The 14,609-nt window shown below is 38.3% G+C and overlaps 1 protein-coding gene across 4 annotated transcripts in view; it reads left to right on the top strand.

Annotated features, from left to right (window-relative positions):
- Ankrd44 (ankyrin repeat domain 44) overlaps positions 1-14,609 on the top strand; it is a 292,156-nt gene that overhangs the window by 267,893 nt on the left and 9,654 nt on the right. For all 4 annotated transcript variants that reach the window (XM_047544306.1, XM_047544304.1, XM_047544305.1 and 1 more), the window contains exons 18-22: positions 1,210-1,411; positions 5,087-5,174; positions 7,968-8,085; positions 10,156-10,372; positions 13,870-13,957. In XM_047544306.1, coding sequence (XP_047400262.1) covers positions 1,210-1,411; positions 5,087-5,174; positions 7,968-8,085; positions 10,156-10,372; positions 13,870-13,957 — 713 coding nt within the window. The remainder of the gene's footprint in view (positions 1-1,209; positions 1,412-5,086; positions 5,175-7,967; positions 8,086-10,155; positions 10,373-13,869; positions 13,958-14,609) is intronic.

The raw sequence follows: 14,609 nt of genomic DNA, 5'->3' as shown, positions 1-14,609 counted from the left end.
AAAATAGTACTTTAAAAATTTACATAGCTTTTCATATGTCTGTTGGCCTTTCACATTTCTTTTTCTGTGATCTGCCTCTTCATGCCCTTTGCACATTTTCCTAGTTTTTAAAATGGTTTCTAAGAGTTCTTTTTACATTACGGAGATTAATCCTTTGTGCTAAGCCTTTTTTCAAATAAATTGTGCTTTCAGTAACAGCTACAGTGAAAAATAAAAGGTGCAAGTAACAAAAGAGGGGACTGACTGCCTAGACATTGGGGACATGTTTTTCCTCTCGGTTTCTTTTTTTACTTCCCTCTCTGATCCTTTTCCCCCAGATAATCTTAACCCCATCTCTCTTTTATTTTCAATGTCTCTTGCCTGTTGGGAGTGGGGGTGGGATAGTATAGACATTTTTTACCTTATAGATTGAGCCAAAATTATCCTTCAAACCTTTAGTTTTGCTTTTTGGTATAAAGTCTCTTAAATCTTGACATATCGTAGGACCTCATAATAGATCTGACCTTGGCACTGGTACATGTTATATATTTCCTTAATTGTTTCTATGGTTTAATTATAATCAGTGGAAGAAATAAAGGAGAGGAGAAGAAGCATCAACTACATATAAGACATTATGTAAGGCCTGTGCAATTTTTCTCTTTTCATCTTCACAGCAACCCCAGGAGGCAGTTTTTATTGCTTTCATTTGATTAATGAGGAAATAAACTCTAAGTACAATTAAAAAACTTGCCGAAGATCACATGGTTAGATTTAGTCAAGTGCTGGACTATAAGGAAAGGTCTACCTACCTCTGTGGAATTCCAAACTCTGGAATGTTTTCGGTTATTGTTTTCTCCAACTTTAATAACAGAAAAGACTCCTGAAACTTTTCCTCATTTTGTCAGTTGATATGTTTAGGACTGAACTGATAGGTCAAAGAAAATATTAATTCATGAAATTATTCATTGTATATTAGATAATTAGACTGGCAGGTTAAGAAATACACTAATGCACCTTGTGCCTTAGGAGCAAATTATTTCACAAAAGAGAAAGAACATGAAGAAATTCATATGTAACTGTAAGTTTTGTAAATTATAGTTTTTCAGTCTAATGCTTTGATTTGCCAGAAAACCCAGACTCTTTGGAGTGGCCTTAGAAACTCAGCCCCTTGTATGGATGATGTAGGATGTGAGGTGCGTGAGCTTGCGAGTCCCTCCTTCTTCTTTACAGGCCTACAATGGGCACCATCAAGCCTTGGAGGTCCTTCTGCAGTCACTGGTGGACCTGGACATCAGGGATGAGAAAGGCCGCACGGCTCTGGATCTGGCCGCCTTTAAGGGACACACAGAATGTGTGGAAGCACTTGTCAATCAGGGTGCATCCATCTTTGTGAAAGACAATGTAACCAAAAGAACGCCGCTTCACGCCTCAGGTAAGTCTGGTCAAGGGTCTAATGATACTAGTTTTGTGGCCCATTCATAGTATGAATAAAAGGTTGGCAGTATTAAAATATTGATTTTCTTTCAACATCATATATACCTACATACTTCCATAAAGTTTTTGACCTGATATCCCTTTGGAGATGATTGGTGTTCTCTGACCAACAGCATCTGGTTTTTTTCTTAACTCAAAAGACTATTTTGAACCTTTGATCAAAAGCTACCACAAAATTTTGTGAACAAAGGACAAGATAAAATGTGATCCTCAGAATAAGTTATATAGAACAAACCACATCAAAATCACATGGCATTTTAAAGCATGACATTAATGATATTGCAGGTCTATTTCATGTAAGGAAACATCAGACTGTGATCCAATCAGTACATCATTCTACCAACCTAAATGATGCTCCTTAGTTTTTGCTCTGATTCTTGATGCATCAGATGTAAAAATAGAAACTCTTAAAAAGTACATGTATATATCAAAAAGTAAGTAGTTTGTCTTTTCTGGAATTTTCCTCCAATGCTTGTGAAAATTTTTGTCAATATTTACAGTTGTATACACAGATATAAAGATAAGGTAGAAGAGTCTCTGGCTCAGCTAAGGCATAAATACCTTTGGGCCCAGGAAAAGTCAGTGATATTAGCCTTCGATGAGATTAGTAGAGATGATTTTATAAATAAAAGTAATCCTTACACAATGAAATGTGGTTGTATTGAATGAGTAAAGACAGGTTTTAGGGTTTTTCTTGATTATTTTTAACTTCATGATTCTTGTTTTTGGGGAAAACTTTCTGGGAATGATAGACCTTGTAGAAGTATTCCATCTCCATTCTTTAACTTCCAAGCCACTGAAAAGATGGAATACAGACTGAAAAAAAAACAAAAACAAAAAAAAACCGATTACTGTCTAACTATCTGGAAAGGACTGTTGCTGGAAAAAAACTTTAGCCATGAGGTCAGTGATGGCTGTTGTAGTGGAATTACAAATTCTTATTCCCCATCACGTTTGGTCTTTTTGCCCTGTAGGCATTCGTGGTATTATTATAATGTTCAATTTTTGTTCTCACATTTTAAGAGCAGTTGCCCATTATTAAGGCAAGCATCCTACCGAGTTACCAGGTAATTCCCTACAAATACAAAGGGCCTATTTTCATTGTAGAAGACAGTGTAGCCCTTGCATAAGCTGGTGAACAGTGAGGCACAATCCTCATGTAGGTGTGGGCCAAGGGCGCCCCCTCGTGGTAAAGAAAACTCACTCCCTTCAGGTTTCCTACACATCATTCATTAAAAAGACGGGCTGTCATTTGACGCAGTTCTCTACAAAATGTCTGCTGTGCAGGAGCTTTAGCCTGTAGCTTGAGGATCTGCTTACCCAGAACCTTTTTCAACTCCCTCGAGAGGCCCATTTCCCTGTTTGAAACCCTCGGAGTACTGTGAAGAGCCAGGATGGATACTAGAGGTTTTGGCACAGATGGATGCAGGAACAGTTGTGTTCTTTGAGTAGCATGAATAATGTCTGTCACTCACAGCCAGGGAGAGACTGAGCTAGTCAGAGACAAAGCTGGACCTGGCAGGGTACAGCTAAAGATGTTAATATCTTTTTGTTCGAAGGCAGTTAAGGGAAAGTATAGTGTGTGGGAAGCCAAGGAGAATTTAAGTTGGCTACACTTTCACTCTAAGGGGCACTTAAATTTTCCTGAGGACTACTAAGTTTAAAAAGCTACTGTACAAAAGTCTACTGAATAAAAGCGTTAAGAAGGAAACCTAAAAAAAAAAAAAAAAAAAAAAAAAAAAAAAAAAAAAAAAAGAAAGAAAAAAAAAAAGCTACTGTACAAAAAAGGAGGAGGTGGGGGGGAGAAAAAGCACAACTGTAGAAATTGTTTTGCTGTCCAATACACTGGATGAGTGATATGGACTTAGATTACTTTGTTCTTGTTATGTTTAGCCAAAATTCAAATATCCTTGGAATTAGTGTGATTATGAACATTTAAAAAATAACAAATTGATATAGAAACAGGAACTAGTCAAAGTATATTGTTCCTCCATCTTCAGGAACCCAGCTTTCAGTCCTTTGGTAATCATTTCCTTTTAGGCATACATTAAACTCCTTGTATATTCCAACAATGGTAACAGATTCAGTACACTTTTAGAAAAAAAAAAGACAACAGCAGCAACAATATATTACCTATAACTCTGATCCACAAAATTTCCTCCAGAGATACATAAATGGAATATTGCTGAAAATGAGCTGAATGCAATGGTCTACAAAATGTGGGCATTATTCGTGCAGTTCATTTGAGTGGTGTCGATAAATGTGAGCTAATTCTAATATGTATTGTCCCTGAAAACTATGTCGATGTTAAATTAGCATTCTCTCAAGACTGGCAAACAATAAAAGGACTGTAAAATGCAGCTCTGAGAAAAGCCTTTGTCAGTGTGACATAGCTGTGTCTATTCTCTCTCCACATCCATAACAGGGGAAATTCAATGTATTTTATGGTGTTCTTATTGTTCAGAGAGGAGAGTAGGTCATGTTTGCAGTTTTAAACATATTTTTTTCTCATCTTACTCCCCAAGAGTCTTGTCTGTTATAAGGCCTTTTCAGGGTTTCATTCAGCAGATGAGGAAAGTACCTTGGTCCAGGGCACCATCATCCGGGAAGGCTTGCATCCCAGCAACCCCACACCCCAGGGACCACTATCTTCCAAAAGAAGCAACTCCCAGGTGCTCAGACTCCTGCTTCCTGCCCAGTAGTAAAGGCTGAGACAGGTTGGAGCCACATTCCTGTCTGTTACATTGTCTGCTGGGTGAGAAGCGGGCAGGTTGAGGACCAGCGGCCCTTGGAAGGGACCTAGAAGGCATCTGAGTCACAGTCCAGCAGGAGAGAGTGAGGAGAGGAGGGAGGCAGCATGAGGGCAGCCTGCATCATGCTAGAGCCACTGGAAGGCAGAGAACAGGTTGTGGTTTGAGGGACATCTGGACACCACAGGGGCCTACTCCTACGCCTCCTGAGAGTGCCAGTCAGTCACCAATGAGTAGTGAACACATGGATCACATACACCTTTCTGGCTTGATGTTTTACTTTAGGCTGCCACTGACCAATGGCAACCCTTGCTAGAATGTCCACCTCAGAATGCAAAGAGACCCAGACGAAGAGGCAGGCCTGTTCTGTTCTCCCCGCCTTTCTTCCACCCACCTCCTCCCAGCTCCTTCCTCTCCCCTCCTCCTATTCTATTCCTGCTCCCCTGTCTCCCTCCTCTCTCTTTTCCTCCTTCTCCTTTCTCCTTTTTAAAAAGGGTTGGAAGCAGGTAGCTGCAGCAGGATTGTATAGAACTGAGTGAGTCTCTTAGAGGAACAAAAGGGGACACTGACAAGCGGGGAGAGATCCCAGTCCTATCCACAGACAGACTTAAGAAAGAATGTCAAGTTTAAGAAAAACCCCTGGACACACGAACCAGACAAGGAAGGTGGCAATCAGATGCCTTGACAGGAAGAAAGAAGAAAACAAATGAGCCCCAGGGCAGACTGTGCCCCTAAGCCATCCTGAACTGGAGACCCAGGGGTATCTGTCAGTTGCAATGCAAGTCACTGATTTGAAGTCCAAATAAGTTTCACTTTGGAGGGAGATCTGTAGTTAAAACAATGTCCATTGTTTTCTTTTTCAGTCATTAATGGTCACACCCTGTGTTTGCGGCTATTATTAGAAATTGCGGACAACCCAGAAGTGGTTGACGTGAAAGATGCCAAAGGACAGTAAGTGTTCTCACACTTGACCTCGGGTTGATATTTCACTCACAAGAGGTAATTGGTTGATCTGTTAAGCAGCTAAGAGGACTGACTGCTGGATTCTAAGTTAGGGAGATATATTCCTAGATGAAATTCACGGGCGAGGGCCCTAGAATAATGAGGTGCTTTGCACTGGAGTGTGTATTAGGGAAAAGCATGTGGGATGGCCATATCTCCATGGAAAAAATTACCTTTATCTTTTTTTTATTGTAAACAAATGGGATACATGTTGTTTCTCTATTTGTACATGGATTCAAGGCATACCATTTGTGTAATCATAAATTTACATAGGGTAATGTCGTTTGATTCATTGTTATTTTTTTCCCTTCCCCCCCCACCCCTCCCACCCCTCTTTTCCCTCTATACAGTCCTTCCTTCCTCCATTCTTACCACCCTCCCTCCTAACCCTAACCCTAAACCTAACCCTAACCCTAACGCTAACCCCTCCCACCCCCAATTATATGTCCTTATCCGCTTATCAGCGAGATCATTCGTCCTTTAGTTTTTTGAGATTGGCTTATCTCACTTAGCATGATATTCTCCAATTTCATCCATTTGCCTGCAAATGCCATAATTTTATCATTCTTTATGGCTGAGTAATATTCCATTGTATATATATATACCACAGTTTCTTTATCCATTCATCAATTGAAGGACATCTAGTTTTGTTCCATAATCTGGCTATGGTGAATTGAGCAGCAATGAACATTGATGTGACTGTATCTCTGTAGTATGCTGATTTTAAGTCCTTTGGGTATAGGCCAAGGAGTGGGATAGCTGGGTCAAATGGTGGTTCCATTCCAAGTTTTCTGAGGAATCTTCATACTGCTTTCCAGAGTGGCTGCACTAATTTGCAACCCCACCAGCAATGTATGAGTGTACCTTTTTCCCCACATCCTCACCAACACCTATTGTTGCTTGTGTTCTTGATAATCACCATTCTAATTGGGATGAGATGGAATCTTAGGGTAGTTTTGATTTGCATTTCTCTTATTACTAGAGATGTTGAACATTTTTTCATATATCTGTTGATTGCTTGTAGATCTTCTTCTGTGAAGTGTCTGTTGATTTCCTTAACCCTTTTGTTGATTGGAAAATCATCTTTATCTGACTGTTTCTGTGTTTCCTCCTTTGTTCTCTCTTTCTCCCCACATTTTTTTAATTGATTCTTTTTAGTTATGCATGACAGTAGAATCCATTTTGACATAATTATAAAAGCATGGAATATATCTTGTTCTAAGTCAGACCCCAGTATCTCTCCTTCCTCTTCCCTCTCCCTAGCTCCTGCTTCCTTCCCTCTGCCAATCTTTATTCCATTTACCTAGTTATTTTTTTTAATTAATTTCTTATGCATGTACACACGATGGTGAGATTCACTGTGGGGTACTCATGTGTACATAGGAAAGTTATGTCAGATTCATTCCATTGTGTTTCCTTTTCCCATTCCCACTCTCTTCCCTTCATTCCCCTTTATCTACTCCACTGAACATTTGTTCTTCACCCCTGGCCTTACTGTGTGTTAACATCCATATATCAGATAAAATATTCCACCTTTGGATTTTTGGAATGGGCTTATTTCACTTAGCATGATAGTTTCCAGATCCATCCATTTACTGGCAAATATCATAAAACATTCTTCTTTATGGTTGAGTAATAATCCATTGTGTATGTATACCACATTCACCTGTTGAAGGGCACCTAGGTTGGTTCCATAGCTTAGCCATTGTGAATTGAGCAGCTATAAACATTGATGTGGCTGTATCACTGTAGTATGCTGATTTTAAACACACTGGATATATACTGAGGAGTGGGATAACTGGGTCAAATGGTGGCTGTATTCCTAGTTTTCTGAGGAATCCCCACACTGCTTTCCAGAGTGGTTGCACCAATTTCCAGTCCCATCAGCCACGTATGAGTGTTCCTTTCCCCCACATCCTCATCAAAATTTATTGTTACTTGTATTATTGATTATTGCCATTCTGACACTGAGATGAAATCTCAGTGTAGTTTTAATTTGTATTTCTCTAATTGCTAGAGATATTGAACATTTTTATGTATCTTTCTCACCATCTTTATCCTCTTCTGAAGCTATCTATATTCCCATTTTTTAATGAATAATGGCTAAAGACAGACCCCAAAAGATTTGCTCCTTTATTAAAAATTTCTCTCAGATTTTATCCTTCCTTGAATTTATTTGTCAAAGTTTCTTCTTTTCTTGGCCTACTCCCTACCCTCTCTTACAAATGAAAATGCAGAGCAGAGAAACACTGACGAGCCCCAGGTGCATGGGCCAAGGCCCAGTCAGACCTAGAAGCCGCCTCGGGATCCAGCACTCTGTTCTTTCCACTACACCTGTAAGGCTTTTCTTGAAGGCCATGATGCTTTGTTCAAATGAAATCTTGAGCAGACGTCCAACATAGAAAATACTATGAAAGACCTTCTCTCATAGAATTGAGAGGGTCTTCTACATGCACTCACTACCCAACTGATGCTTGGTAAATGCTGCCTAATTCTGAAACTGAGGGGATTAGCATGAATACTTTGAGAAAGGAGTCTTTCCCTGCCTCACCCCTAGGGATCTTTCCACAATGCCCTCCACATGGCTGTTCGAACAGAGACTGATTCCTTTATCCACGTAGCATATAGCAAATTGAGGACACAGAAAATACGCAGCAATTGTCAAGAATAAAAAGAGAGATATCCTCCCACTCCAAGTATTTGTTGTCTCCTTTTAAAATGCTTATTCATCTCTCTCCCTAGAACCCCACTGATGCTTGCGGTGGCATATGGACATATTGATGCTGTGTCATTGTTACTTGAAAAGGAAGCAAATGTGGATGCTGTTGACATCATGGGATGCACAGCTTTACACAGAGGGGTATGTACATTTTTCTCAGCTTTGGTCGGCACTGTTTCAATGAGTTTGTTTCCCCTCTTCTTTCCCTATTTGAATTTGTAGTAAAAAACTTGTTTCATAGCATAGCCAATTACCTTCAGCCAGACGAAAGGAAATTACAAAATTATGTGCAAGCCTGTTTGTTGTTTCCTATGATCTCGGTCCATTCGATTGAGGGAAAGAGGAATGAGCCAGGTACCAAGACAAGGAGTCTATCTAGATGGAGTCTTCAAGTGAGATTACCTTCATGTCAGGTGATTAGCAGCAGACCAGACGCTGACTACAGTTAACTGTTTGAGGGAATTGTGTTACCAATCAAACTACAAGCCCAGGTTACAAACACTGGTGATTCTTTGGTCCTTAAAGGGACCCTCAGCCCCCAAGAGTGCACCTGCTAGAACTGTACCCCCAAGAGGGCAAACTCCCCCACTCTGCAGATATGGGAAACAAGGGTAAGAGACAACTATGAACTTCCCAGATAACAAAAGCAGGGCCCACAGAGGTCTGTGAACAAGGTGACCAAAAGAAAAAACAAAACAAAACAAAACAAAAAAAAACAAACAAAAAAAACTCCTCCAAAAGATACTCTTTGGTCCTGATCTTAAGATTTCACTTCAGAGTGTAATAATAGGTACATGAATATGTACTATTGGTGGGATTGGTTCTGTTTCTGATTATACAATACATGTATATCACAGAAAATTTGCAAAATGTTTTTTTAAAAGCACAGAGGAATAAAACCACAATCATCAGCAATCATATCTCCTAGAGATAACCACTTTTTGGTGTATGTGTATCTCCAGTCTTTTTTTTTTTTTCATTCCTATTTACAGATTTGTCTTAAACCTTCAAGAGAGAATAGTGATACAATTTGAAATCTGACTTTTTTTCTTTTAGTATGTTAAGGTATTTTTTCAATATCATTAAATATTTTTCCATACTATCATTTCTAATTCTCCATTGTATGTAGGTACCATAATTTCTTTCAGTGATTACCTGGTTTTGAGTAGTCCTGCAATTTCTAATTGTTCTTCATTACAAATGATGCTGAAGTGTATATTCTGTGGATAATTCTTTGTATATATCTGTAGAACTATTTTTTAGAGCATGTTCAAAACACTAAATGCACAAAGGCAGAAATCATAAAATTGCTATTTGGAATTAGTGTAAATACCCTGAAAAGTGGAAAGAAGAGGAACTTTATGTTGTCATTGTCACAATCATAATTCTTATTTTGGGGGCATTTCCTGTGGACCATGCAACAGACTGGGGACATTTACATATGTAGTCAGATACCACATAACAACATTTCAGCCTGATGGACCACATTTACAATGGTGGTCTCATAAGATTATAATGGAGCTGAAAATTTGCTATCACCTAGTACTATTTTTACTCTCTCTTTTCTGTTTAGATATGTTTAGATACACAAATACTTACCATTGTAATTCAATTGCCTATAGTATTCTGTGTACTAACACGCTGTACTGTACAGGTTTGTATCCTAGAAGGAATAGGCTATGTAGCCTACATGTGCAGTGGGCTATGCCATCCAGATTTGTTTAAGTACATTCTATGTTCACACAATGACAAAATCACCTAACACAATTCTCAGAATATATCCCAGTCAGTAAGCATCACATGACTGTATTATCTCATTAGCCCTCACAACAGCCTCTGAGATCATTGTTCCTATTCCTACATACAGGTAAATAAAGTGAGACAGAGAGAGAATTGACCTGTTTTACAAGGGTTGGGGAGACGAGATTTTACTTGTATCTTCCTGTTATAAAGCAGGTATTTTCTACTTTACCTTTCATGGTTGTTTGGAGAACCAAAGGATGTTTCCAAAATGCTGATGCTCACAGGCATTTTGGTATGGGTTTTGCTGGGGTTGTCCCACCTCCCTCTGGAGGCATGGCAGAGCCTGCTTTCCTGAGGGCCCACGCACAGGTGCGCTTCCTGTGAGCCCAGAATCACTCGCCAGCTGTCTTGCTTCCTGAGTCTTCTGCCCTTCAAAGACTTGTTTTGTGTTTTCCTTGCCATACACAGATTATGACGGGACACGAGGAATGTGTGCAGATGCTGCTGGAACAAGAAGTGTCAATCCTCTGTAAAGATTCCAGAGGGAGGACACCCTTGCACTATGCAGCTGCTAGGGGCCATGCCACGTGGCTGAGTGAGCTGCTCCAGATGACTCCTTCTGAGGAGGACTGTTGTTTCAAAGACAACCAGGGCTACACACCGCTGCACTGGGCTTGTTACAATGGTGAGTTACTTGCATTTGAACCATTCTACTAGACTTCCTGTCCCAGGACCACTGTGATCTCAGTGCAGGCGAGAACACAGCATAATGCCATAAGCTATGGTTTCTACTCTTTCTGCACCCAACAAACAGATTTTTTGTATTGGCCTGTTTGGTGGTTTTTAAAATAGATCCCCATCCCTGTCACCCCCATGGCTGCCCTGACACCTTAGCCCAGTAAAATTCACTATCTCCTTTTTGTTCATCAGTAACCTAGACATCCTAACCTGAACCTAGCCAGTTTTAGTCAGTTCTGAACTGTATAAGATAACCAAGGATACCACAAAGAAGTAAAATAATATAGCTGAAAAAAAAACACATGATATAATAACATCTCATAATTGAATAATAGTAAATGCATGGTTTATCTTTTGGTATTTTTTTTAATATTTCATATTCTCCCCCATTTATTTCTTTGCACTTACCCTTAGGGAGATTTTTTATTTTTTTTTATTTCATTTATTTGAATAAGAAGGTATGTGTTGCTAATTGTACCATTCAAAATATTGAAGTGTTTAAAGTAAAATTAAGTTTCCATTTCCAAACCCACTTTCTCATGTGATTAAGTATGTATCTTTCATAATTTTTCCTCTGAGACTATAAGTACAAATGTGTATCTGTTTTTAATTAGAATTGTAAAATAAATATAATCCTATAACTTTTGGGGGAGGGGGTGGTATTTACTTAAAATTCTATTAAAGTACTGGAGATGTAACTCAATGGTAAAGCACTTGCTTGACATAACCCCGAGCACTACAAAACAAAAAAGAAATTTAAAAAAATTCTATTGCGGAAGATCCTTACAAGTCAATATGTATCAATATAGACTGCTTTAATAACTGCGTATTATTTCATAGCTCTCTCTCTCTCTCTCTCTCTATATATATATATAAAATATAATTTATTATTTATTCAAACAGATCTTTGTCGATGGACATTCAAATTGTTTTTTGGTTTTGTTCCTATTATCAACAATGTGGCTATATGTTTGTTCATATTATAATACCAAAAATTCTGTCAGATAAGTATCCAAAAGGGAAATTTTCAAATAAGAAAGCATGTATATTTTTTAATTGTAATAAAGAATACTTTGCAAAAAGAATATCATTTCTTACACTACCAAGTGTGTATAGAAGTCAGTATTTTCCCACAGCTTTGCCTGCCCAGGAGATTACCACCTTTTTTATTTTTCTCAGTTTGAATGCAAAAAAATGGTATCTCGTTTCAATTTGCATTTTGCTATCTAATTGCATATTCATTGACTCTTGATATTTCCTCTCTGGATAATGCCTTTCCCATCCATTGCTCATTCTTTTTCTTTTAATATTTTTTTTAATATTTTTTTAGTTGTCAATGGACCTTTATTTTATTTATGTATTTATATACCCTGCTGAGAATTGAACCCAGTGTCTCACACAAGCCAGGCAAGCACTCTTCCACTGAGCCATAACCCCAACCCCATTGCTCACTCTTTTTCTATGAGTTATTTATCTTTTCTCGTACAGGTGTAGGAGCACCTTGTCTTAGTGATATGAATCTTCTGTGTCTTATGTGTGCTGCACATTTTTTTGTTCCTTGTCTATGATGTCTTTTTCCATGCACACATTTTGAGTTTTTATGTTGTTGTGAATGTCGAATCTTTCCTTTATGGTCTCCAATCTTGCTTAAGATGGTCTCCAACCCCTAGATTGTATGGACTTTTCCCCATATATTGCTTACTCTGCTCATATAATTTTATTTTTACCTTTTTAATTCTGTTACAAATTTTTACTTAGAAACTCCAATGGTTCTAGACACAGTTTTTTGTGCTCTATATTGACAAGACCTCTCATTATATTTTCATTAGTTTTCTTTTTTTTTTTTTTTTTTTCTTTTTACTGATTCTGCCTTAATATAAGCAAAACACTTTCTACTTTTTCAACCCAATTTTGTCCCCTCCCTACCTTTGGAGGACTGTGAATTTTTTTTTTACCTAAAATGGGTGAGTGCAACTCCACCCCTTGCTGTGAGATCATCCAGGCAGTGGGAGACCTACAGGAGAGGAAGGATGTGGTGACGGTCTTAACCTGCCACAGATCACAAGGTGGGGGGCCTCCTCTTTGTTCTTAGTACTCTCCAGGTACAGGCAGGGGAAGAGGAGCAGTGTTCCCTGAAACTATTCACCCATGCAGGGCAGCCTTCCTCCAAGTCACAGATTCAAGCTCCCATCTTTCCAGAATCCCCTTCACTGGGCATTTTGAAATATTGAAAGTAGTTTGATTATCTCCAATCCTGCCTGTGCAGTCTCTTAGGTGGGGACTCATATAGGAACAGTGTATGGAGATGTTACCCTAAGCTAGGTCTTTGAGAGATTCCAACTAAAAGAGGGGTTGAGTTGTCTGGGACTGTGGAAGGAAGGGATGGATGTTGTTGGAAAGCTAGGCAGTTTAACTTGCCTACAGGCGGCTTCTTAACACTCACTACTTTTTGTATGTTCCTTAATCCTCCTTTAACCAGTATCAACTTCTCTCTTTTTAGGTAGAAAAAAAGATGATTTGTGTTTTAGTATTTTTACATTGTCTAGTCTTCATCATTCTGATGTAGATCATAAGGGAACTTTCACTAAATTAGAACTGAGTTTAGTCAGGACACCAGTCTGTATTTCAAAACCAAATAAAATGACTTCTTACCTGACAGTTGTATAGCACTTCACAAGCCACCTCTAGGTCTTTCAAGTAGTAAAACTCCCATCATTCTGAGACATAGGTAGGGCAGTTATTCCTAGTCCAACTTTATATATGTGGGAAACTGAGGCTCAGAGATCCCAAGTAAATTGCCTCAGGTCATGTAAAAAGTAAGTTAATAGAGTTGGCTCTTACCTCAAATTCAGTTGATTTAGAAGCCACCTGTCATTTTGTTAAAGATAATTCTCACATTTCTTCATCTCCTTATTGAAAACAATATTGTGTGCCTACTATGGGCCAGGTGCCATTTAAAATACTTACATAATATTTTACACTCAAAGTCTTTTTACATGCATCATCTCAAATACTGTTTTCTACTAATCACATATCTCCCCTTCACTCAGGTGCATAACTGTAAATGAACCTATTCATGTCGGTAGAAGGTAAATTTCCTATTACAAATATAGGCAAATTGAGGTATATCTATGTTAGGCATCTATCAATCAAAAGCTGAGGGCAACATAGACTCTAATCAGCTTGCAAATGAGGTGTCTTCTCTATCTCCACCAGACCATATGGCCTTCACTGTTTGATTTGTTCATTATGTCTAAGAACACCTGTGAACATAGTTAATAACACTTTGGCATTTTTGTTAATTTTATTCCACAGAGAATGAATAGTCAGCCAGTTCAGGAAAATTCCTAAGCTAGAAATGAATCCTTAATGAAAAAAAAGCAGACTATGTTTGAATAAAGTTTCTTTCTTGGAAACTCCCTGAATTCTTTTGATTCCTTTCAGGTAATGAAAACTGTATAGAGGTACTTTTGGAGCAAAAGTGTTTTCGCAAATTTATTGGTAATCCTTTTACTCCGCTACACTGTGCAATGTAAGTAAAAATGCTGAAAGTTAATGGTGTTACTTTAACTCTTTTGACTACATATAGAAAAAATTGCCTTTTAGGGAAGGAAAAAAGCTTTTAGATTACAGATAAGACTAAAATATTCCATTTTTCTGCTAAAGACAAATAGGTCTGATAGCAAAGTGTGACCCCTGATGTTAATGATTTTTCAGGAGCTTTTTATAGAATGCCACAGTTCCAAGTTGATTGACATACTACCTTAGGCAAACTGCATGAAGGGGTGGGTTGAGAGGCACATTTCACATGATGTGAAGAATTCTTCAAGTGCTGTTCATTTGTCTGCCAAATTTTAAAAATAAGTCAGAGTTACCAACAATATGCTTATGGATGGTTAGAAAGACATTTTCTACCAGGAAAACCATTTTCTACTTTTTATATACTGTAATTCTCCATTATTCATATGTAGTAAGTCTCTTTTGGTAAATCTAATTTCTCCTCTAATCTTATAAGCCATTGTTCAGAGAATTCAGTGACTTCAAATCAGACTTCCATTTTCAGTCTGGAAGCCCAAGAACTGAGGATTCTTCATCTTTAAATTGTCTGTGGGTTTCACACAATCCTGGGTCATTTGGTTGGAAAGACTAGAGGCATAAAATAGATCAATAAGGAAAGTGCAAAT

The sequence above is a fragment of the Sciurus carolinensis genome, chromosome 3, assembly GCF_902686445.1.
Source record: "Sciurus carolinensis chromosome 3, mSciCar1.2, whole genome shotgun sequence".
NCBI lineage: Eukaryota > Metazoa > Chordata > Mammalia > Rodentia > Sciuridae > Sciurus > Sciurus carolinensis.
The sequence above is the reverse complement of the archived record's forward strand: the minus strand, read 5'-3'. Positions and strand labels throughout refer to the sequence as shown.